Source organism: Callospermophilus lateralis, chromosome 1 (assembly GCF_048772815.1).
Source record: "Callospermophilus lateralis isolate mCalLat2 chromosome 1, mCalLat2.hap1, whole genome shotgun sequence".
Taxonomy (NCBI): Eukaryota; Metazoa; Chordata; class Mammalia; order Rodentia; family Sciuridae; genus Callospermophilus; species Callospermophilus lateralis.
Window position 1 is genome coordinate 20513267 of NC_135305.1, and position 26690 is coordinate 20539956.

Sequence of the window (26690 nt, forward strand, 5' to 3'; positions counted from 1 at the left end):
TAGCTATTTGCAAGTGAATGCTCAGGGTATTCTGGCCTCCACAGATTCTACCATCCATCATGGGAATAGCTGTAACTATGGTAGGGAGAAAAGTAGATAAAAGTGAGGAAGAAAAGAAAAGGGAAACCAGAAGCTTACATGATTTTTTTTTTTCCTCAAAAGACTATTTCTAATATGCACAATCCAAAAGGACATAATGACATAGATAACCTGCTAATAAGCGAGCTGCATGTTGCCTTTTCCCCACGGCAGGACTTTAACTGACAGAGCTTCTGTGTGTCTAGAAAGGTAATAAATGAGAAATGTACAGCTTAATCTTTAAACAAATATGAATGTGTTACAGCTAAATGGCGCTTCCTGCAGACCCAGAGGTGATGACGAACTTCATCTAGGGATGGCCTTTGAGGCACAGGAAGAAAAACCTGACGGAGATTTATGAGTACAATATTTATTCCAGAAAGTCAGTCTACTGGGTTTGTTTGGTTGATTAGGACAATCAATCAAAAGAATGACTTCAAATGCTGAGCTCAGCAAAATCCGGGGCTTACCATATCGAGCAGCCTTGAGGTCATTACCCAAAGCTACAGCCTAGAGTGAAACAAAATACTCATAGGAAACTCTGTCTCTCCTTCAGCCCTGGATCACTGAAGGCTGCCTTGGCTGCCTTGTGAGCCCAGCTCTCTGTCCTCTACTGTGTCCGTCCGTGGTAAGCCCACTCTTCCCTCAAAGCACATCCATGTGAGCAGGTCCATTCTCTTACACCTTTCAGGACCGTATATCTTCCCAGTTAGTTGGTCTGCTCAAAATCTCAGATCTTTGCTATAGTTTTGTGCCCTGATAACCTGAATTCTCACTCTCCATCCATTCCTTCACTCAGCTGGATCACTCTCCCTCTTCAGGACAGCTCGATGGCCAGTTCTACCTTCTTTGTCCCTGCACATCGTGTGTCCCATGTTTGGACGCCTTCTCCACCTCTGCACATCCTATAACACCCAAGGATCCACTTCTTGCCTAAGGTCTGGTGTCTCTTGAATCGTCCAGCATTCAGTGTGCCCCTCCTCAACTTCTACAGTGTGAATCTTCTGAATCACCATATTCCGTGCTCAATTATAAACTGCCCTGTACCATTTTTGGATTTATAGGTGAGAGGAATTCTGATTTCCTAGTTGGCTGATTTCCTTCTAAACCGCTGAGAAGTGACAGTCTTGCTTTAAATTCATCTGGTATTTCTGTATAACATTGTCCAGTGATAGCACAAAGCAAATGTTTAATAAATAAATATTATTTAGCTTTATTAGAATTTCAACCATTGAAATTACTGAACTGTGCCATGTCACTCTTGTTCTAGGGCTTAAACCAAGCTATCTTAGATGTCTATACCAAGATTAGATGCACACAGGTTCTGAGTAGGACAGGATCTTTGAAAAGCATAAAGAAGAACAGCTGCTTTCCTTGAACACTTCATCTGACAGAGCCATTTAACTTTCAAGCTGAGACAGTCTTCTTTTTCTCTCTTCATTTTCTCACTAGAACATCTCTAAGCCAGAGCTGCAACATCCAGTCAGGGCAAAAAAGACTTAGGATAAGAACCTCAAAAATTCCCTAGGTACAGCAGTTCTCTGTCTCCACTCATCTGGCCCAGGCCAGTAATCCTGCCAGATCAGCAATTCTGCTGTTCCCGAGAATGATGACTATCATTTGCCTGGGCTGTTGAGCCAGGCTTTTCTCTCTTCTGAGTATCTTTTGATGGGACACTCTTCCTCTTCTCTAACATTTAAGGAAAAGAAATAAATCTGAAGATGCCTTTGTTAGCAAGTAAAGTCAAATATATTTCAGGCAAAGGCAGCTCTCTAAAAATCTGAGTGACAGAGTGTTAATGTAGTTCGGTTCCTGTCAGCAGATCTGTCATAAGTCATTACCTTCTCTCCTGCTTATCCACCAAGGAATGGGCTGAGGCAAGATCAAAATGGACAGCAGCCAATCAACGTCTCAAAATATTTATCTCAAATGAGTCCAGTTTCATAGAGCAGTCCAGGTGACAACTAAGCTGGCCATCAGTGGACCTACCTTTACTCATGATAGAAAGTAAATTCAGAGTCCTAGTTTAAAGCCAGAGCTTATCCCCATACTGATGTCATTCTCAAACAGGCTCGTGCTCAAACTAGTTTCTTAGAACCAAGCAAAGCTGGTAAACAAGTGTCACCAGCTGTAATTACTTTTCTGTTCGGCTGTCCCTTGTGACTAAAGCCTTCCAGCTTGTTCTTTTGAAGCTGACCCCTTAACCCAGATGTAGTAGATGGATTTTTGAAAAAAATGCATCTAAATTAAAATCTGTTCCAAATACAGTGTTTGAGATGATGGATTGCTGAAGAAAACATTTTGGAACAATGATTGACCCCAAAAAACAAAAAAATTGAGATCATAAGGATCCTTACAAAATATACAAGGCTAGCAGCAGATGATTTTCTGCAGACAAAAGAAAAAAAAAAAAACAATGCTTATTTCTAGTCCCTTTGGTATTACTCCAAATGCCTAGCTAGCTATCATCTATATAAGTTGGTTTAAATATAGTTAATTTTTTTCTCTCCTGGCTCACATAAAGCTACTTATAAAAGTCTTGTTATCCAGGAACTTCTCTAAGAAAACCAGACAGATGAGATCCTATTTCTTTTTCTTTCAGAGATAAGACTATAAGTTAAAGACATTTATAAAAATTGAAGACAATTGTATAATGTGCCTGGACTGGCTATGTATAAAACCATTTCTCACCATCCCAGTTCACAACCTTCTTCATCAACAGTTAAGGGGACAAGTTCCTTTGTAATAAAATATTTATAAAGACCTTATTTGTAGATTAATCATAAGCATGAGCTGGTCAATTTCCTGTTCTATGATACTATTTAAAGGAGACATCTGGATGAGTTCTTTTACAAGTTGAACACATTCAACAAAGCAACTACTTCCTCATGTTCAAATTTTCTACATAAGATATTAAAATCCTGTGACTAGCATCTTGATAAAGTGCTTAGGGAGTGGTTGGGGATTCATTTCTGGGATAAAGGAATTAAGATGACCAGGTTCAGTTGTGGTATATGTATAATAAATATGGAAGAGTGTCAACTGTAGAATCTGGGTGGTGACGATGTCGGTGTTCACTGGACATTTTTCCAGTTTTTATGTATGTCTGAAATATTTTCATGATAAACTGTTCTTAAAATAATCTCATGATTGTCAGGTTCTTATGATGGTTTTCTAGTCATACGAAAAAACTGTTGGTAAAGACTAGTGAAGCTTTTCATTTAAGAGAGAAATTTTTATTTCTGCTGGTGTTTTAGCACCATTCTCTTTAATGCTAAAGGATTTTTCTGAATGGAGCAATTATGTGAGCATGTGGACCAATACCAGTAAATATTAAAGAATACCTCAATATCTAGAGCACCTCCCCAAGTCCTGCTGAATACCTTATCCCATTGTACTTCTCGCCCTAGTCTGATGAGGCAGTTTGGGTAAGTATCATTCTCATTTTAGAGATGAGGATGGGAGCTCAGGGAAGGTAGCTGCCTGGCTTGTCCTCAGCTTCTACAGAGACCAGATTCATGCTTTAGTTGCTTTTCCCACCCCACCATGATGAAACTTAGCAGTAATTACTTTAAAAGATGGCTCTGGATCTTTTAAAGATTACAACAAAAATTTTACACAGTTAAAATGTAGTAAATCAACAGGAGAGTTAACAACAGTAGCACAACTTGATGAAATGATCTGAAAACAGATGAATGTCAAAAGATCCTGAAAGTCCCCCTGGGTAATGAAAGATATGTTTAGCTGTCATAGAAGTGAACAGGTAAGTGTTGAAAGCAATGGTGACAATCTAAACAAAGACAGGAACAAAGGGCCTCTTCTAGTACTCCACAAGTGGCTGCTCATGTGAGGCCCCTATTTGTCATGAAGAGGCCACACAATACAGCTAGTGAATAAATAAAATTATGGGTAAAACTCAAAATAAAACCGAATGGTAAGTTGTGTTTCTTTAGGTATAGATACAAGTGAAGAAAGAGATTAGATCCCAAGACACGCTGGTTCTTTGGCCTATTTTAACACAGTGAGACCATCAGCACCATCTCTCTGAGCTTACAAGGGGAATAAATCAATCGATCAGCTCCCTTTTCGACTTAAATGATTTTTGTGATGACTTCCAGGAGACCTAAATGGGACTAATCTAGTTACACTAATAAAAGCTGAATCTATTCCATACCAGAAAGTGGAACAGCAACAACTGGCTGTGGTGCAAATGCCACTCAAAGGCAGCATTCCTCATATTAACATAATCTGATATGATGAAAACAATATGCTGTACTGCTGGCCACACTTCCTTGGGAAAACAGAAGAGGTTACTGGCAGTGCATAGGCTTAGCTGGGGAGATAATAGGTTTGGGAATTGGTGTAATTATCTCTAGCAAATTATTATACTGTAAGCAGCTGTGTCCACCAACCTTCAATATGGCTCAACTAGAGCTTCAGCAATTACTCAGCCTACTCAGATCATTCGTCCATTTTAAACTTACTGTCTAGATTTTATACCATCCTGGGCATGTTACTTGAAACCAATATTTTTCTACACTGTTTTCTGACAGACGGTCTTGAGGGGAAGTATTGCAAATTGAGTATACTGTATTCTAAGTAACTTGCTTCTAGTTAATGACTGTAGTGAACTGGACAATGTTGCCCCCCAAGATTCTACATGGAACCTCAGAATGGAAAAATGAGAACAGAGTCTTTGTGGATGTAACTAAGGTAAAAACTGGGATGAGACCACCAGGGTTAGGATGGATCCTAAATCCAATGCAAATGGCTTTATACAGGCCAGAAAAGGACAAATGAAGACACAGAAGAGACCATGTCGAGACTGAGGCAGAAACTGGAGTTATTCTGCCAGGCTAACAAATACCAGAAGCCACCAGAAACTGTAAGAGGCAAGGAAGAGTCCTCCTCTAGAACTTTGGAAGGACTATGGCTTCAGAACTGTGACGGAATAAATTTCTGTTGTTTGAAGCCATCAAGTTTGTGGTAATTTGTTATGGCAGCCCAAGGAAACTAATCCACTAATCATCAATATTGTGTTCTGCTTCTGCTGCTATAAATGATCAGTAGATAAACTCCAGGAAAGGGAGAAAGGAGGTCAGAAAATACGATTTCTTGTGTCAGGCCAGGATAGCGGGGGCCTGGAAAGAAAAGTGACCAGGTGGGTGCTAGAGTACAAAGAGCAAGCAGTGGGTAAACAGCAAGTCAGGATAAGGAGATGCAAAATGAAATCCAGGGAGATGGCAGGGGTTGGGGAGCCATCGGTAGAGGTCAGAGGTCAGAAAGACATAACAGTGAGATTAAGGAGCAGGCAGGTAACATAGGAGAGAGCAGCCAATGCTGAAATCCAAGCCCATGTGACATGGGATAGAAAGAAGAGGGCATACTTTACAATTGCTCCAGTTCACCATTGGAGTCTTCTTATAATATTTTATTATTCCCATCTTTAGAGAAAGAATGAGGTACAGAAAGGTTAAGCAATTTGATCATGAACAGATACTGGAATTTAAATCCATTTATGCCTGAATCCAAAACTTCTATACAAAGTTTGGTTCAATGTTATCCAACAGAGTACCCTATTATATATTTGACTGAAGAAAGCCTCAACTATACTTTTTTATGTTCTCTTTCTCTGGGCAATAACTGATTCCGTGGACTAGAAACTTGAGGCCAGTGGTACTAATTCTGCCTCCATGTTGGGATCTTCTGAGCATTCTACAAAACACTGATGCCAAGGCAGGCCCCAGCAGGGCAACTGATTGGAAGTGGGCAGGGGTATTTACAGGAAGCTCCTGGGCGATTCTAATGGAGCTGAGAATCTGCCACGAGCCCGCAGGTGTAAGTGGGAAGTGTAGCTGGCTGAGGAGGAGGTGAGAGTGTGGTGTTTGCAGGCAGACTAGCTGTTTCACTTCTCAGAAGAGACTCTGACAAATACTAGGGCAGTGAGGAAAATGAAAATATGCTTTAAATGTTTCAAGACTGCTTAAAATTTTACTTGCACAGCTTATGTTTGTTCCTCCAGGGATGTGGGAATTTGAGCCTGAGCATTAGGAAAGCTGCCTCTGACTTGAATTGCCTTACAGGAGCCAGAAAATGTGGGTTCTTCCTGCCTTTGAAAAGAACTTAGCAAAATTCAGAAATGTGCTAGACTAGGAAGTGGCTTCTGCTGTCACGACAAATATTGTTTTTACAATGTCTGGGCCTGTGTGAAACAAAGCGGAAAACTTATTTTTAGTGACTACTGTTGTTCACCACAAGGTTAAGAGCTCAGAACACCAGATCCTATTTGTTAACCTGAGGCCGGGCATGAAGCTGCTGTATTAAGGACATGAACCTACAACCTCAGAGTGTATCAAAATCACCTGGAAGGCTGGTTACTTCAAAGATTCAGTGAGGTTCAGTAATCTGTAGTTCTCACAAGCTCCCAGAGATGCCAACACTACAGGCAATGGCCCGTGCTTTGTGTTGTCCTGATCTGAGGCAATGCTTCTCAAACATTAATGGGCAGATAAATCATCTGGTGACACCAGACATGCGCAGACTCTGATTCAGAGGTCTGGTGCTCTTGTCCACAGATCGCCCTTTAAGTGCCACTGGGGGTAGGACAGGTAACTTGTCTAGGGCCATTGTTCACAGATAGTTGCCCATTCATCAGTTTGAAAGGTAAAGAATAAAAATATTAAGCATCAGTCCCTTGACTCTTTAAAAACAATAACATAGAGGTACCAAAGAAGAAATAATCCCCAAACCCATGATAAACTAAAGAAAAAAAGTGATTACTCCAATTTTTCCTCATGACTTATGAACAATTTGTAGACTATGAGAGACATATAAGGTCTCCCTAAAGTGACTGTTCCCAAAATCCATTGTCTAGAATGCCAGACATGGAGTTCCCAAATCCCATGTCCAGAATATGACTCAGGAAAAATGAATTTCTCCTAAGAGGTCTCCTTGGTTTAATTTCAATCCATATGCTTTACTTTACAAGGATGGAAACCATTTTGCAGAAAAAGGGATGGGTATACAAGGCTCTCAGATGGTCAGCCCATGGGCCAGAGCTAGTCCTGACTTCATGCTATCAGCATGAGAAGCTTAAGAAGGGTGCCATTTTTAAATTAAGCAGTGTTTAGAATCTTAAATTCAGTATCATAAACTTTATATCATGGAGGAAAATAGACCCACACTTCCTTGTACTAAGGAAGCAATCATTCATTCATCCATCACTCATTCATTAAATATTGAGAGCTTCCTCAATATTCAAGTTATTTTAAGAGTCTTCAAGGAACTGGAGAGAACCAACTATGGCAAATATCCAAGCTCTTCTATGTGTTATAAAGTGCTTCAGATGCTGAGGAAAGAGATGGTTTGGTGCTTTACTTCTTTGTGAGTCAGTACAAAGAGAGTAAATGATTTAGAGCTGTGCTTTTCAACATGGTGAAAGTCTAGTTTGTTCCCTCAATATATTTCAGATAGGTACCTTTGTGAAATGCAATAGAAATAAATTACTAGAAAAGAAAAATTTAAAACTCACAAAAATGTACAAAACATTAATTCCCCTCTCAGTTTTTATTTTTTCTTGACAATGTCAAATTGCATACACACACACACACACACACACACACACACACACACTTACCTTCAAATTCTCTGAGATACCTGTAACATATAACTTGCAGACAAACATGATCCTGACTATATAATTTGAGTAGAACAGGCTTACAGCACAGATTCCAGGGTTATATTGCCTGGGTGTGAATTATAATTTCACTTTTGCTAGCTATATGATGATGGCCTAATTATTTAATTTCTTTGTTTCTCACTTTTCTAACTATAATAAGATCCTCACAGAAGTCCTGCCATACAATCAAAGCACTTATAAGTCAACACACATAAAGCACTTAGAATAGTTCCAGCTCATGGAAAATGCTACTGAAGTGACATCTGCTAACATTACCAATTACCTACTATTAAGATCGCTGCCACTACTAGTATTACTTCTATTATTTCTACCAGTACTACTTTGCTGTATCATTTTGGGCCAATACTTGCATAGCTGTTTCACTTATAAAATTATATTTGTATTCTCTTCCTTCCTCTTGACTTCCTTCCTTCCCTTCTGTGGGATCTGCGATGGCAGGTGAAATCACTGGTGGGAAAGCATGCTAGCACCATGGAGATGCCCGCTCATAATAAAGAGTGTCTGTAATGCCCGGAAGCCATCTCAGAGGCATAGGAACACTGGTGCTCTCTTCACAGGGCACCCATGCACTGCATCTGCCTATCATTAAACAGATGAAAATAGCATTAAGACATCTGTCCCTCCTCTTCCCTGAGGAATCGGGCTGGGCTGACGACAGATGACACTGGGTGCTGCCTCAAGGAAAAGGCACCAAACATCCGTCCTAGGGCATAACTGTAAAGGACATTTTTGTGCTTTTTATGCTTCATGTAATTGAAGATTTAACCCACCTGCATCTTTCACATATGCATATATTTTTCCAATTCCCTTCTTAACTTTTGTTTTGGATTCTCAGTTCACATTTCTGAGAATTATTTCTTACTTTTTTTCCCCAGACTAGTTATCTATGATTATTTGAGAATAAAAACATAAAGAGACACAGAAACAGTGAAACATGAGCATGGGAAATCATGATAGAAGACAATTTATAAGGCAAGAGAAGTTCTCAGCATGGGAAAGGAAAGATACGCATCTCCTCATTTGCTTTTTAAATCTTGTAACTCTGAGAATATTAAACAAATGTATTATCTGCACCTCCAGCACCTTGCATTTTCATAAAATAAAATTTGGATTGAAAAAAGAGAGAGGGCAACAAAATAACTCAGTAACAAAGCAGGTGTTTTTATCTCCAAAAACAAATTTAGAGGCTAATAGCTTGAATGGCCTTAGTCTCAAGATTTACTTACTTACATATAATTATATCCTGACAAGGTCAAAGACGGAACAGGTGAAATGGAGTTCTTCCCGAGTCTCCGAACAGAGTAATTGATTTAAAGGACAAGAGGCGCAGTTACACATACAAAATGGCTGGTGACGAGTTTGGGAGTGATCTGACAGGCACATCAGTGCACTGCCCAGAGATGACACTCAGATGGCAGCACATGGCCTGACACAGCCCAGATTGCAGTCAGCTAGTGATAAGTTTTAATGTGTCCTTGCTATTCAAGCTGAAAACAATCATGTTTAATAAGACAGAATCTCTAGTTCACAGATCCCTTGTTGCCTTTTTCCCCCTCTCAATCTCAGTACACTAAGCATGTTCAAGTTGCTCTATGTGGCATATAGCACAACACTTCAGGGAAATAACTAACGAATGGGTTTCTCATGAATGAAACTAATGTGGCCAGACAAAGCAGAACAGTAAACATGTTTTTGCCATTATCTCTCATTTTCCCATTCTGACTTTCAAAACTTACTTATTGTGTCCATCCATCCACCCATGCATGCATGAATGCATTCAAGAAATTATTGAGCATTTTTCTGCTGTCTGATACTATATTATGCTTTTGCAACTTACCTTTAGTGGGGAAAATACCCAGAAATTAAACAAGTTAGCAAAATTAATAAATACAGCCATGATAAATGTTGAGGACAAAACCAAAAACAACCTATGTTGGGGTTGGGAATGTAGATCAGTGGTGGATACCTAGCCTAGGGTGTGCAGGGCCTTGGGTTCAATCCCTAGCACTGCACAAATAAATAAATAAGTAAATAACCAAATACAATAAAAAACCCCAAGTGTTAAAATAGTGATTGAGGAGACTCCTTTGGGGTTCTGACACAGAGTATTTGATTCAGATGATTCAAATGAAGAGAGATTAATGAAGAGAGAACTCGAAGAGGCATGGGCAGGGTGGAACAAAGCATCAAGGGATAGTGAGGCATTGGGAGACCAGTAACAGCAGAAAGCTGCAATCAAGGGACAAGGAAGAAATGGTGTCACCAGAGACCAGTGAAAGCCAGGCTGTGAAGGAAATGTCACCTGGTGGGACCTCTGGTTATGGAGGGATGCACCCACAGCCAGGACCATGATCCAAAGTGGGAAGAAAGGGAGAAGAACAAACTCAACCTTGTTCTCCTCACCCTCCACCTCAGCTGGTGTTTCTTATTGAAAGAACCTGATCACAGCCGCAAGTGACACAGACCATAGGGTTTAGCTGTAGTATTGAAAACACATGGGAGGTGAAGAATGGATGAAAATCAGGAAAGGGGAGCTACTTAGGTGGAGCAGTCAAGAAAGACCTCTCAGTGGAGATGGCATGTCAGATAAGACGCAGAAGTTCCCCTCTATGCAAAGAACCATTATAGAGTGACCCACAGATGGAGCAGTGAACACACTCCTTTGCCATTTCCCCTTCTCCATACCCAAGACTCAGTATAGACCCTTCATCAGGAGCATATCGAACACAGGCCCAGATAATCCAAATGAGCACCTTCCTAAGTGTGAGGCCTCTGTTCAAAATTCTTTGTATCATAGAAAAGTTTGCTTATTAAAAAAATGCTCATGACTAGGATAATTCCCTAGGATCCCACAGGTAACTGAAGCAAGTAAAACTCCCCTCCAGCTTCTCTTGAAGCTTCTCCTGAAGAACTTGAGTCTTCTGTACCTTGAATATCACCACATAGTGTAATTTCTATAAACATGGGCTTTATGCCCATTGTTCCTTTAAATGAAGAAACCCTATATAAAGTTACGAGGTAATAAAAGTCAAACTTCACCCATAATTTAAAATTGTACTAATCTTCTATTAGTTTTATATTCATCTCCAAGTCACCAGCCAAAATGTGTATTATATATTTCAAATTTATTAATCAAAAGTATCTATTTACAGATTTTAATTTCTACTGCTCCCAAACCATTTTTTTATGAAGTCAAAGTAGAACTTTCAAAGTTAATGAGATCATTACTTGAATTAAATGATCTCACTTGTAAAAGTCAGTTTACTGGTTCAAATTCACCATGAACTAGTCAAGTTATTTACAGCAAGTCTGCTGTCAAATGGTGCAGAGGGTTTCCGGCTGGTAATTGAGGTTAGGTAGGTGACTGAATTCCTTCCTGTTAATCCTTCATACTCTGGGATGCATTTACAAATAGAAAAAGAAGGCCTTTCAAGGACAAATTCCAGCAGATAATGAAGGGTTGTCTTTGTGTTAATGAGACTCAACATTTCCCACAAAGTTAACCAGTTTTTTTTCTTAAAGATCTTAAGGAAATTCCAACTATGTTAGACCTAAATTTCCCTAGTGCCTGTTTAATTTATTTCCTCTTGTTTTGTCCCTGCTGAATATGGAAACAGATGGTAATCCTTCTTCTTTAATTCACAACTCTTGCCAAGCCAATAAAAATTGCTGATAAAAGCAGTAAATTCTGGAAGATTATTACCTGTAGGAGAGGCCGCTGCACCCCCAACACCTTCATGGTGTCTGCATTAGCGAGGATCTTCAAGGGGTCAGATGTTTTAGTGACTCCTTCAATCTCCTTGTTGATCTCAGCCAAGACCTGACTGAGGAAGATGTTTTTGATGTACATGGTGAGAAACTCTCGAAGAGGGCACTGTTTGGCTGGGCCAAGCCCCAGGGCATGCTCAATCTCCTGAATAAATCTGGAAGACAGAGTGAAAATGTTAAATACGTCCATGGAGAGAGGCCATCACTCTCGCATTCATCTAGACATGATTTTCCTTAAAAAAATATTTCACTTATTAAATAGAAATAGGATGAAATAGAAAAACATGACTTCTAGAGTAGGAAGAGGAGAGAACTAAGGCTGCATGTGGCAGAAAACAAACTGATGACACAAATCAAAGAGCACACCTACAAATAGTACATACTGCTCACTGAAGCCTTCACAGGAACACCTATAAACATTAGAGAGAGAGAGAGTAGGCAGGGTCAGGAGAGAGGATAAAGGATACTCTTTTGTGTGTGTGTGTGTGTGTGTGTGTGTGTGGTGTGTTGCTGGAGATTGAACCCAGGGTCTTGTGCATACAAGGCAAGCACTCCACCAACTGAGCTATATCCTCAGCTCAAAGGATACCCTTTAAATTCATGATGATACATCAGTTTGGAGGTTGAGGAGGAGAATACGACGGGAGCTTCAGGGCAAAGAATATAAAATTTATTTTTAATGTTTTATTTCCTTTATTAAAAACACTCGATGCACACACAACAAAATGTTAATAATGGTCAAGTCTCAGAGATGAGTATGCAGAGTTTTTTACATTATTCTTGTACTTTTTTAAAAAGAGGCAGCCCTTGCATTGTGTGGTTTGATATGCACAAATTTAACTTAACTTCAGTTTCGTTAGATAGTATCATTGCCCTGACATGATTTAAATTCCATAGTATCACAGTATAGTCACCACAGTATATTAAGTCTGAGTAATGGCATAAAGTCAAAACTATGTTGCCAGCTCTTCTGAATTCTCTAAGTAAGTAACAGCCTTGCATCGGTGATCGGTGAACAATCACATGACTATTTCCAAGTCTACTGGTAACTGGTCATGGCAAGACAGCCTCATGACACAGTCCACAGGGCTCCACTCGAGCATGGAAAATGCACTGGCTATTCCGTTCATGTGCGGGCAGCCAAGTGTGTAGTTGTGTCGTCTCTTTGTCTCCCAGTGATCAGCCCATGTGACATTTTATAAAAATGGATAATTGAAAGAGGGAATTGGAGAACAAAGATAAAAGCACAGCCACAAAACTAAAAGTGATGGCATTGGAAGTGAAATCTGAACTGAATGTAAATAGAGCTATAGAAGACACAGATGACTGAGGGGATGTTGACACTGCTGCCATTGGAGGGACACATGTTGCCAGAACAAAGGGGAATTTCTCAACATCAGTGAGGAAAGTGCTTGTGATGAAAGGAAGGAAGAGGATGAAGAAGGATGGGATGCCAGAGGAAGGGATGCTGGCAAAAAGCTTCACACTAGAATTCGTGTAGATTTTTCACAACAACAAAAAAGGATCAAATGCTGGCAGCTGATCCAAATGTAGACGGGATATGACAGTTTTCCAAGACACGGAAAAGACTCTCACCCTGTCTCACTAAGTAATGAGATGAAGGTGGAAACACTGTTCAAACTACTCTCGCTAAGGTTGTCAAGAAGAAATAAGACACTTTAATTCTCGTTATGGTTTAGACCTGGAATGCCCCCAAAAGCTCAGGTGGCAAGGGCTTGATCCTCAAGCTTCAGAGGTGGGGATTTGGGGAAGAGACTGGATATGAGGGCTCTGACTTCATCAATGAATTAATCCTTGAGGAATTCATAATTTGATGGCTTTATTGAGACATAAATGAAACCATAGGAAGTAGGGCCTAGTGGGAAGAAGTGGGTGACTAGGGGTGTGCACTGGAAGGGTTTATTTCTCTCTAGTCCCAACTTTTCTTTTTGTACTTTGTGATGTCCATGAGGTAATCAGTCTGCTCCACCATGTTAATACAATGGAGACAAAAAATCATGGATGCAAGCCTCTGGAACCATGAGCCAAAACAAATCTTTCCTACTCTAAAAGTAGATTTTTCAGGGATGAGGATGTGGCTCAAGTGGTAGCATGCTCGCCTAGCATGCATGAAGCACTGGGTTTGATTCTCAGCACCAGAAAAAAATAAAATAAAGATATTGTGTCAACCTAAAACTAAAAATAAATAAATAAATATTAAATAAATAAATATTAAATAAATAAATAAATGAATAAAAGTAGATTTCCTCAAGTATTTGTTACAGTGATAAGAAGCTGTCTAACATAATTCTCAGTGTTTCTAATGTTATAGTATACTAAATATATCTTAGTTTTCTTATTTTTCATTCCTCTATTCAGTTTAAGAGTCCTTAGTGTTTTGACCAAATTTTTTAAACTACTGTGATTTTTCTCATTGCTTCACATGGTTTTCACTGGCTTGGTCATTTTTAGCGTTCTACAATGCTATGTAAAGCAAGGGCTGCCTTTAAATTTTCCTTACAAAGGAGAAGGAGGAAAATGAAATGAAATAGAGACAGGTGTGGCAGCACACACCTGTGATCCCAGTGACTCAGGAGGCTGAGGCAGGAGAATTGCAAATTCAAGGCCCTTCTCAGCAACTTAGTGAGACCCTGCCTCAAAATGAAACATAACCAGGGCTGAGAGTGTAGCTCAGTAGTACAGCACTCTTTGGGTTCCATCCCTCATACTGAAAAAAAAGAACAAGACGAGTAACCAACTGGGAAGATGAATGTCCAACTCATATTAGAGATGGTGGCTAGAAATCAAAATGAAAACCCTAGACAACTTAGTAGAAAACTGAACAAAGGACATGAAAATACCATTAATAATAAAAGAAATACAGTGGCCAGTAAACATAAAAAGATGCTTAGCCTCATTCATAACAAGAAAAATGCAAAGTAATCCATACTGAGATACCAATTTTTACACCCATGCAATTGTCCAAATTCCAAAAGTTTCAAAATATCCTTTATTGGTGCAAATGCAGAGGAAAAGGTATGCTATGTAACACTGATGGGAGGGAAACATGGCATAGCACAATACAGGGCAGTTGATACTACTATCTTTCAAAATTACAAATGCATTTCTTTTTGACCCAGAAATATCACTTCTGGGAAATTCTTCGGACAGCTATACCTGAATAAGGACACTCAACATTTAACATTGTTTTTATGGCAAAAGACTAGAAACATCCCCAAAGTTCATCAATTAGGGGAAAATGAAACTATGGTGTACTACGTAGTGGAATACAGTACTGTTCCCCCTAACCTCCAAATACAAAAGCTTTTGATGAACCATGTGAAAAGATCTCCAGGATATATTGTTAAGTGTGGGGGGGGGGAAGTAAGTGGGGATCAATAGCTATTTGGGAATGTTTACTATAATAATCTCTATATAAAAATTATATATCCTCATTTGTTTACTTTAGCATAAAGACACCCAGTGTAGTTTTACAAAACACTAAAGAGTACATGTAGGAGGAAGGGGCAGGGGTGAAGTCTGGAGGAGGAGTGGGAATGAGACTTTCAATTATAACTTTTTAAAATCATTTGGTTGTTAAAAGTTATGAATGTATTAGCTGCTTGATTAAAAATTAAATTAGAAAGTTAAAAAATTACCTACACATATCAAAGACTATATTTCATAAATTGCTATGTAATTAGATCACATTTAAAGTTTGGTGTATAAATAATTCTTTAAGTTAGCTTTCAACCTAATAGTTTCTTCTACTTATTAAATTAACAAATTACAGATAATCTTGCATATCACCAGTTAAATACTCTGTTAGCCCTGGTGTGTGTGTTTGTGTATGTGTGTGTGTGTGTGTGTGTGTGTGTGTTGGAAAGGGGGTGGCATAGTATTTATTGGATCATCATAATAAAAAAAATCAACCCAAAAATTCTAAAAAGGAAGTAGGGATTGAGAAGCAAGAGAAACAACAATAAGACTTCTTACTTGATGTTATCAACATGGAAAAAAAGAAAATGTAGATAGTTTAGTGCTATGTCATGTTTCCCTCCAATCAACATGTTGATGTTCAACATGACCTTGAACAAGAGCTCATGATTCTTTCAGAAAAGGGTGAATTGAAGAAGGCAGAGGAAAATGGAGAGATAAAAGTAGTTAACCAGGGCCATAATTTTAAGTTCTTCCAACCCCATATCTAGCAGGCTAACCCCTTCTGACCTCATCTAACTCCCAGAGAAATCCCCCACCCAGGTGCATCCAGATCTCCTTGGTCTGCTTCCAAACGATAACTGCTCTTATTAATTTGCTAATGAGTAAATACTTCAAAATTCCCTTTATTATTATTTTTTAAATCAATTCTAGAATTCTTATTTATTTTCTTCAAACAACTTAGAATGAGATTTTCTAAGCAGAAAGTACTGGTTATATTTTCAAAATGTTCTTAAACATTAGAACACATATTTTCCTAGTCAACCTGTTCCTAACAGACTAATGAAGCCTCTAAACTATCTACATTTTCTTTTTTTCCGGTGTCTATTTGTCTTTGGTGTCCTTACAATATGTGACTGCTCCAAGCGCCACAGACAAAGGGGCCCCATCACTTGGTGCTGAGTGATTTCTTTCAAATAAAAATCATTCATTTCCTAAAGCACACTCATCAGTCTCCAAAGACACTTCCAGGTTGATATTGTCATCTCTAACTGGAGGGGACCTATTCAACATGTTTCCAAATCTGCTCTCAGAACCCTGAGAGACCTCAAAGTGCAGAAAGCGTGAAACATGGGTGTGTGTGTGCAGCGGGGGGTGGTGCAGAGAATGAAAGAAAAAAATTAGGGCTGTCTCACCAGCCCCTTCTTTAGTCAGAGTGGGTAGAAGGATGGGTACTAGTGGCTGGGTCGGGGCAGGGTGGTGGTGGGCATGTTGATCAAAGGAGACGTTGTTTTAGTTAAGGAATAAATTTAAGAACTCTATTGTATAAAATAGTTAATAATAAAATATATTTGAAAATCACAGAGAATGTAGTTAAATTTTAAGTATTCTTCCTATAAAAAATGGTAAATATGAATGATAACTGTGTTAGCTCAATTTAGCCATTAGAAATGTATATTTGAAAAATTGTGCTACATACTATATATATAAAACTTTGTCAGTTTTATTATAATAAATAAAAATTAAGATAAGAAATTTTAAAAATGAGAAGCTATTTGGGCAAGCTGCCCTTTCTTGGGTAGAAAAGACATAGAAAATGAGCTTTTCTAGCCATCTGAGAGGCGAATCTCACTCACTGTACCCACTGTCACAGTAGCAAGGAACAATGTAGGGAAGCAGAGTGTTAACAGTACAGAACTCAGAGTAGGTACTCCAGAGTCTGTATCTGGAAGGAACCATCTTGGGCAGATCACTTAGCATCTCTTAGGTTTACTTTTGTATTCTGTAAAAAGAATATAACATTACTTACCCTATAAGATTGCTCTGATGATTCAATGAAGAAATAAAAATTAAGCATTCAGAATGGAGGATGACACATTAACAACTGCTAAGTAAATGATGGCTGCTGCTATTTTTATAATTTCTATTATTACTATTATGTAGGACCCAATGAGGCTACATATTAATGTGTGACATTTGATGATTGTTTTCACCTTGATCCTTTACTTTTCCATATGAGCAGCCATAACCAGCAACTGACATGATTAGAGTGATACTTTAATATTTAAGTAATAGATGCAGGAATAACCAAGTACCCAAGTGCACAGAGGCCAAGTGTAAACTGCTACCTATATCCTTAGTAATCAGTAAGTCCCAGAAAGTATTTGTTGAAAAAAATATTGAATAAAATAAAGAATATATCTTTATACTCATAGTGATTTATACCCATAGTTTCTGAAACTAGGACATGACCTACCTGAAAACTAATGCCCTACTCCCAAGAATTTGGAGAAGTTCAAATAGAAGATTTAAAAAGAAGAAAAAAAATTATGCCACATTTCCACCACTTCAATGTTAACTGGTATCTGTTTTGATAAGAGTATTATCTGGTCACTGTCTGCATTCCACATTGTTCTTAATCATTTTGTGCAATATGTTTGTCCATACTACATTTTTTTTTTTTTTTTACTCTTTGAGAATATTTAAACTCATCCCATGGTGCTAACGAATATGACATTATTAAACCAAACATGTATTAGGCAACATCAATGCTGCCTCCAGATTTTTTAAAATAGAGAACCTCACAGTGAATATCTTCATTTTGCTGCTGTTGAATTATTTCCATAAGTTAAAATGTGGGCAGTTCCTCAACTTTTTTCATGAGCAAATCTACATTTTACTTTCCCCCAAATTCCCACAATAAACTGCCTGGTTTCTTTCACCTAGTAAGTACTTTTTAAATGATCTGTTGAGTGGGAGATAGGAGGGATGGGTAATTATGTAGAGGAGAATCATCAAAAAAGTCCAGTTTTTCCAACAAGGTTCTTAACTCTATGGAAGTAGGAAAGTATTGAATTTTTAACAGTGAAAAGAATCTCATTAGGAAAGAAAATACTTCACTTCAAAGTTAAGCTAGAACACAGATGGAACCCTGTCAAAAGGGTAAGAGCTCATCTCCAGAAGTGTTTTCACACTGGGGACTTCCTAGCCCTGCAAGTGGTGAATGGGCAGACGCCAAGTAAAGGTACATCTGTGCATATGGGAAAGAGACCACGGGAATCAAAGAAAAAGATCTGTATAAGGCTGTATCTGGAGCATCTAATTACAGGATTTTTAAAGAGCGTTATCCAAATCAGCTTCCTAAACCTAAGGTTGTAAAGTAGGATAAACCACAAAATAAATAACCAACGTATGCAAGCCAATTCATCATATTTGAATGTGAAAAGCATGGGTTTTATTTCCTCAATTCTAATATTGGTAGATGTAAATATTTAACCAGAAGTTTTCTTTTTAGATCATCAGTAGGGAATTTCTAAAAGCATATACATATGTAATACCTGCATTTTAAAATTGACTTTCTTATAGCAAGTTATGCACTTCGCGGAATGCACAAATGAGCATGCACTATCAACATTTCACCCAGTATTCTCAAAATTTTTACCTTGATATCTTGATATGATTTCTATCCAGGTAAGTTATAAATTAATTTTTTATAAATAAAAAACTCGAGTTTCCCAAGTCCCTTGCTTAGTTCAGCCTCCTTATCACAAATTATGTTTTAGCGTAAAGCTCCATTTTTTCCATTTCATGTCAGCCAAGAATTGTGGCTGCTAACAGCTGTAAGTATCCTTGAACACAGAGGGCCTACACTGTATTGTAGAAGGTGTGATGGAAACAGGTTTAATTATTCATCTGAATAAAAAACAGCTCTTGATAGTGGACTGAGAATACAGTATATTCAAAATCCCTTCCATGTTTGATTTGTATGGGGGAAAAAAATCCCTAGAAACCACAATAGACTCTACTGCCAGACATGAGCCCATTCTTATACAAAGGATGACCAGCTGGTTGTACTAAAGTTAAGTGTGGTTTCAGAATCAAACCCAAATGAGGTCATGCAAAAGAACAGAAATGGATCAGCTGCAGAAAGAGGCAGCCTGGCAAATGTGGCTCCTTTTAAGACATGTTTCTTACTTCCTTGACTGCTCCCAGATATGACATTTAAGGCACAGAGCAAACTGGAAAACAACTTGGGCAAAGAGGAAAAGAAGATCAGAGGAATTGATTTGCAATATATTCAACTTACTTGGATTATCTGAGTCGAAAAAGATCATTTAGGAATGATTTACAAGGGACTCATTCAGAAACAGCAGCAACAGGCATATTTAAGACCATAAATCAGTGGAACATGAAAACCGAAGAAAAATCCATAAAGGTTAATGCACTTTGGAGCACATTTGCCTCTTAATTCATGGGAGTAAGCCATTGGCACATCAGGAAGAGCCTCTCCCCCAACAGGCTGTAATTGTTCATGCTGAGTCTAACTACTGTCTGTGCTTTTGTAGAGAAAGATTTTCTGGGTAAAAGTGCAAAATAAGCTCATCATTGCAAAGTCCAATCATGTCCTCGGCCCACACCCCTAGGAGACAATTTGCAGAAGTAATGAAATAAAAAGGAATTGGGCACTCTTATTTATAATGAGTGAAATTTATGTGTAAGACTATAGAAGAAAAGAGGTAAAAATCGTTAGGAAAAGGGAGAAAAGAATATTATCTAGAAAATTTGGACTCTGCAGGCTTACAAACAAATTTGACTTTTAAAACTCTTACCATGAGTATATTGCAAGAGATTCGCAACTGCATTTAAGTGTTCCCTTCAGACTGAAAAGCACTTTAGGTAAAACGAAGTAAGGTTCTTTAAAATGACAGCTGTTAAGTTTTTTAAGCATATAATTTGGAAATTGAAGTGACTTAAACTCTAACCCTTAATATCAAGAAATCTTTTTTTAAATACCTTAAAATGCACATGAATAAATAAATAAATAAATAACGCCTATGAATATAAAACTCAAAGGCAAAATTATCCTGCTTTTCTGGTAGGTTTGAAATTCTATTTTTATCTTTTCAGTTTACTTTACTTACAGTAAAATAACCTCCCCTTTATATTTTTTTAAATAAAAGATAAAGCTGTCAAAAATTTTTCCAAGAAAAAAAAATCAACTTATTACAAAATGACTATCATCACCTGGAAAGTTACGTGTAAAATTATACTCTACTCTAGGTGCTCCAGATCAGGCTGGGCTTCAGTTATTCTAATGCAAGACACAGGGGAATCTGGCAAGTCTTACCTGTTGCTGTGTCATAGAAGCTGTGTTAACAATTGCTCACACCTATGGAGCTCGTACCATGTCCTGATTTAAGAGCTTTATGTGGAGTAGTTCATGTAACTTTGACAATTACTCCAGAGGACTGCACTATTCCTATCTCCATTTTTCCTAGGATGAAACTGAACAACTGAAAAAATAACAGCAGCTTTAATAGCTGACAGTCACATTGTTCTTATTATATGCCAGAACTGTTTTAAGGCAATCATGCTCTGCTTCATCTATTCCTTACAACACCATGAAATAAAGTACTTCTGTAACTGCCATTTGCAAGAGGAAAGAAAGGCATAGAAAGGTTACGTCATCTTCCCAAGGTCATATAACTAGTAAGAGTTGGGAATAAAATTTGATCTTGGTCAGTTTGGCCCCAGAGACCATGCAGGAGGTAAGCCTACTCTACTCTCACATACACCTCTAACATCACTGCCTCTAGAATGTTCACCCCTAGGGTTAGGACTCATGAGGTGGGCAGGCAAGTGGGGAACAGCCAACAGTCCCAAGTCCATGCTGAAAACACCAGTGGGCTCCCTAATGGGATCTTGTGTGGGTGAAGAAGTCTAAGTATTGCTGAATACAAATATTTTAATATATGAAAGACCACAATATGGCGAATCATATCTAACACTTTTTGCTTGTGATCTGCAATTTCAATCACTTGTTAGAAAATTTCAATTGAAAGTCCTCTTGATAATTCAAATTACGCCTAACACGGAACTCATCACCAATGCCCTCCAATTGTTATTTCAATTCTCTCTTTGCTCTCTATTTTTGTACCATCATCACCTTCGTTACCCGGGATCAAGCTTAAAAACCATCTTTTACTTTTTCCTCAGCTTTCTATTCGTGTAAGAAGCTTCCAGATTTAGAGGCATCAGTTTTATATAATCTCTTTTGTTAATGCATATATTCATTAGTTCATGACTTCATTTATATAGGCAATATATGTTTATGGTGTGTTCACCTCATGCTCCATACTGCTGTAGGTGCTCAGGCATCCACAGTGAAAGAACAAGTAATGGTCCAAGGGCTGTCATTCACACAACAAATGATATGAATGGAACCAACTCAGGCAGATACTCCTGTGCCTCCAATTCTAACAGTCACTCCCTAATTCAGGTTCTTATTAAATGAGATGTGTAGATGAATGAATAGAACGTGTAAGCTTTCTCAGGCTTTCCTAAAACAATTTCCTAACTGGTTTTCCTATCTTCAACCCCTGCTTCCTGCAATTTTTCGAAGAGACAGTTATCATATTAATCTCACAGAAGCACAGAATATGTAACTACTGGAAATTTTGAACATGTATCCTGCCCTCCCTCACCTCCGGGTCTTTGCACATGCTGAAGCTTTTACCTAGAATATTCCTGAATGGCATGTGTCTTACAGACACTAATTTAGATGTCACTTAATCCTATATGTGTATGTTGAAATGACCTTTTTCTATGTGATAACATCATTCTACCTACAAAGATTACTCCTGTTGAGGGGTCTGTAGCCTAGTAGGTTTTAAGTTTCTTAAAAAGAGGAAATATGTCTTATTCATTGTAGATAGTGTGTGGGGCTATGTAGGTACATAAGACATAAGGCTGACATTATTTCCACTTTTATGCATTAGCAAACTTCACTTAATGTGTATTCTGTGCACTGAAAGAAAAGAATTCCATGCCTTTTCTCACAATGTCCATGTGGTCTACTTATGGTATACCCTACATTTTATAAATTGTGGCATATCAGAGTGGAGGTTTGAAAATTTATTATTTTCATTGAAGCTTTCCTTCAAGGACTAATTCAAAACTGACTTGCTCTTTAAACCTCTTTAAACTGCTTTACTTTACTTATTTATTCAAATTTCTTTATTTCATCACATCATAGTATTAGTCATTTTTCTACCTATGTTTTTCTCTCTCATAACAGAATTAAACTCCTTCAGAGCAGCAGTTATATTTTGTACATCTTTGAATCATACTGAAGCACCCAACAGAATATTAAGTACAGTGGACACAGCAAACAAGCATTTTAATAAATAATATTAAATTATTATTACAACTTACTTAGACTTGATGTTAAAGGCCAGGACTTTTTAAAGGTTAGAATACAATGCACAGATTATTCTAAGGCTGTTTTAGGGAATAACTAGGGCTGGATAAAAATGTGATAAAATAACTGAGATGGTGAAAGAAAATATAAAGAAGGTTATAAAATGAAATGATGCAGGCATTAAGTTAAATGTGTCAAAATGAGGCATTTAAAGACAAATTCAGCAAATTTAAACTTAATCCTTTTCTCTAATGTAAATTTCAGTGAATCTTTCCTAAGTCAAACACTACTCAGGCTTTAGTAACAGAAGTCCATAGTGACATAGCCATGTCAATGTTTATAGTAGCTGAATTCACAACAGCTAAACTGTGGAACTAAGCTAGATGCCCATCAATACATGAATGGAAAGAAACTGTGGTATATATACACAATGGAATATTACTCAGCATTAAAAAAGAACAAAATTATGTCATTTGCAGGTAAATGGATGGAGTTGGAGAATATTGTGCTAAGTAAAATAAGCTAATCCCCCCAAAATAAAGGATAAATATTTTCTCTGATTAATGGATGCTGATCTATGATGGGGGATGGGCATGGGAAGAATGGAGGGACTTTGGATTGGGCAAAGGGGAGGGTGGGAAGGGGTTGGGGGGAAGGAAAGATGGTGGAATGAGATGGATATCATTACCCTAGGGACATGTATGATTGCATGAATGGTGTCTACACTGTATACAACCAGAGAACTGAAGTGTTATGCTCCATTTGTTTACGATGAATTAAAATTCATTCTGCGGTCATGTACAACTAAGTAGGAAAATAAAAGACATGGCTTGTGAACCTATTGGGATAAAATTACAGTATCCTGTTGTGGAAGAGACAGGCTACTCGGTTCTCTCCTCCATGGTTGCTCAACAGGATGGATTTTGTTATGTTTAACAAATGAACTTTGGAAACTCATCTTGAATGATCTCTAATGAGCCTATTTGGCAGCTGACCTTGCTCCTGAACTTAACTTATGATTATTTTGTACCCCACCCTTCTGTTTCTTGTCACTTGACTACCTGCCAACCCGAATGAAAAGTGGTCTGAGAAAAAAGTACCTATCAAGTAGTAAGTGATCCTCTACTCAGCAAATAGGACACGAGGCACAGACAGACAATGACAATTATGATATGAGTCTTGACCCTTACACTTTTCTACTTACATATTCATTTATTTGCATACTTGATTACTTCAGTTAAGAAATAATAATTTCTTATCATTGTTTGTTTCATTCTCTGCTACTATATCCCCACTTTCCCAGGCCAATGTATAACATATATTATATCTAATTATCTTGCAACAATATTCCCAAAGTTATTATTACATAGTGGTTCAAAGTACTTCTCAAATTTACTTTCTACAGAGTCCATTCCTACTTGAAAAGAGTCTCACTTTTTAGATTCATTTTTGGCCATGTATTGACAAACTATACTCTCAGGGTTTCAACATGACAAATTGGGCTGGTGTAAAACCAGTTTAATATCAGAAGTGAACTAAGCTAAATATCCTGTGTCTGACTTACTAGACAGGAATTAAAGAATGATTATTCCTCTTGGGTAAAGGATACATGAGATCTCTCTGTATTATTTCTTATCACTACACTTAAATATATAATTATCTAAATATAAAAAATTTAATTAAGAAAATATTCTGATTTGATCATTATGATATATACATGTATTAAAGAGCACACTTTACCCCATAAATATGTATGACTATTATGTGTCAATCAAAAACAAAATAAAACATCAGCCAATCTAAAAAAAAAGAATTATTATTTCTAAAGTTCCATTTTATTTGTTTTCATATTCTCTGTAAAGCTATACTAGAGTTAAAATTCTGCTCACAAATCTGAGATGTAGGAAAGTATAGATAATTACATTGTATACTGAATAAGACAGAAAAAGAATAGTCTCCTGTGTGGCTGGGAACTTCCAGGTGAATATGTATCAACTGTGAAGGCATTAAAATGATGGAACACACAGCATTTCCAAAGAAAAACTAGCCCCCATAAAAGAATTACAATATTATCAGTTTCTGCAGAACTGATATTCTTTTGGATTATGCTGATGACAAATACCTAAAAAAAACACAGCAGACAAAACAGCTGTCCAAGAGTCGACCGCTGCAATCAGGTGACTTTTTTCAGTGTGTGACATTCTTGGGCTGATTGTTGCTCTTAACTACAGAAGAACACGCAGGAAACAGAATGGCCTATAGAAGTTGTTTGTATATGAAAATTTATTTTAAAAATTCCAGCCATCATATCGGCAGCCAGGTCCCTTTAACACCGTTTATTTTCAGCATGATAGTAAACATAAAATTGTTCATTTTTATGAGATCCACAATGAAAAATTATGGCCGCAGGCATGATAACTTCAAGCTCAGGAGTTAGTTCTGCATTTACTATTTATGCATTCAGGTTGTTACTACATCACATTCTTACTTATTAATACCTTTAAGTGTTTTTATGTCACTTTCCATAAGCATACTTTGTTTTGGAAGTGACATAAGCCCTTCCTGGACAGAAGGTATTCAGTGTATTTTCTCTCTTTTCTAAAAAGAAAGTCTGTTTATTTTTGACAAATTCTAAGCAATAATCCTTCACATAAGATCCCAGCAGCACCTGGGCGTGGTGGCACAGGACTGTAACCCCAGCTCCTTAGGTGGGGCTGAGGTAGGACTGCAATCTTGAGACCAGTCTGGGCAACTCAGCAAGACCCTGTCTCAAAATTAAAAAAAAAAAAAAAAATTGAGAGTGGTGGTGATGTACCTCAGTGCAAGAGTGCCCCTAGGTTCAAATCCCGATGCCACCAACAAAACAAACAAACAAAAACCCAAAAAGACAAAATCAAACAAAAATCTCAGCAATAATCTGAAACATCATATTAAACCTCCAAAACATAAAACTAGTATCTACTGTCTATGAACAAGGTGTGCTCTAGGAGCTAGGGATGCCACATCATATAGTGCAAATGGATGCACGAGGACATCTCATACCTGTAGTGGGTGTCAATGCTTACAAAGGACTTTTTCATATTTGAACTTCATTCTACTTTGGGGGCTATTTGGATATTAATAATTATTTCAGGTTTACATATGACAAAACTATTATTCAGATAAGTAATTTGCTGAAGGTCACACTGCTATCAAGTTTTAAGACTGTCTAGAGCCCTGATCTGGCTGCTAATAAGTTCATTATTTTTCTTCCAAAACACATCCTAAAAATGGCAACCCCTATGCACGCAAGGTTATAAGAATGTAAATTATATGGTTACAGATTCAATGATTCTAGAAAATTCCCCAATGAGTAGAAATATGTTAATCAAGATTTGCATAGCTAAATTTTGGACATTTTGGTAGTTTGGAACTTTCTGTTGCACTAACATATTCTGAAGAGCTTTAAAACCTTGGTGAGTTCTGATGTGCATAAGTTTATTGGAAAAGTAAGGGGGTAAAATCATATATAAAAAGGAGCAGTGTGACAGGATCTAATATTACTGTTGTGTTTATAGGAAAGGATCCCAGTATGTAGGACATGACACAAATGCAGTTCACAGGAAGTGTGAGAACTGGGATTTTCCAACACTCGAGACTCTAGGCCAAAGCACAGAATCCCTGCATCTTTTGCCTCTTAGTTCAATGCTCTATTCTCCAATGACAAGAGTGGAAGAGTAATTAGACTATGTGGGTTCTCTTTAACCTGGTTGGCCATTTCCCCTAGCAGCACAATTACCCTGCTAATGAGATTAAATTTGGTTTAACTGAAGGATTATTTCACTGCAGAGCCCCTGCTGACTCTGGCTCCCACAGGACCCATGGCTCTGTTGATGCACCCATCTAACATTCATTTGCCTTAATGAAAGCCAGACCTAGGAATCGGCCTGCACAGTGGAGGAAAACACAAGGGCTTTTGTTTATATTGAAAAAGAGCCTCATTTAGTCAATCTGATTCTTCCTAATACCCAGTGAAATATTTATTAATGAGCATCAGCACAGCAAGCCAGGAAGTCTTATTTGCATTAATTTAAACCATAAATAATTGAAGGTAGATTTCATTCCTTAAGTCATGATTTCAGAAAAATCCTCAACAGCATGCTGAATAGAAGAGACCATTAGTGAGATGAAGTGTATTAAAAGTTGAGGGTAGTATATGTTTTCGCCTACCCTTACACTGTATGGATGGTTTCCCAATATTACAGAATTCATTATCCTTTTACATTCACCTCAGTAGAGGTGACAGAA

At 37.7% G+C, this 26690-nt stretch overlaps 1 protein-coding gene across 1 annotated transcript in view; it reads right to left on the reverse strand.

Moving 5' to 3' along the window:
- Nucleotides 1-26690, reverse strand: part of Exoc4 (exocyst complex component 4) — a 787478-nt gene that overhangs the window by 220787 nt on the left and 540001 nt on the right. The window contains exon 11 of the mRNA XM_076833103.2: nucleotides 11481-11700. Coding sequence (XP_076689218.2) covers nucleotides 11481-11700 — 220 coding nt within the window. The remainder of the gene's footprint in view (nucleotides 1-11480; nucleotides 11701-26690) is intronic.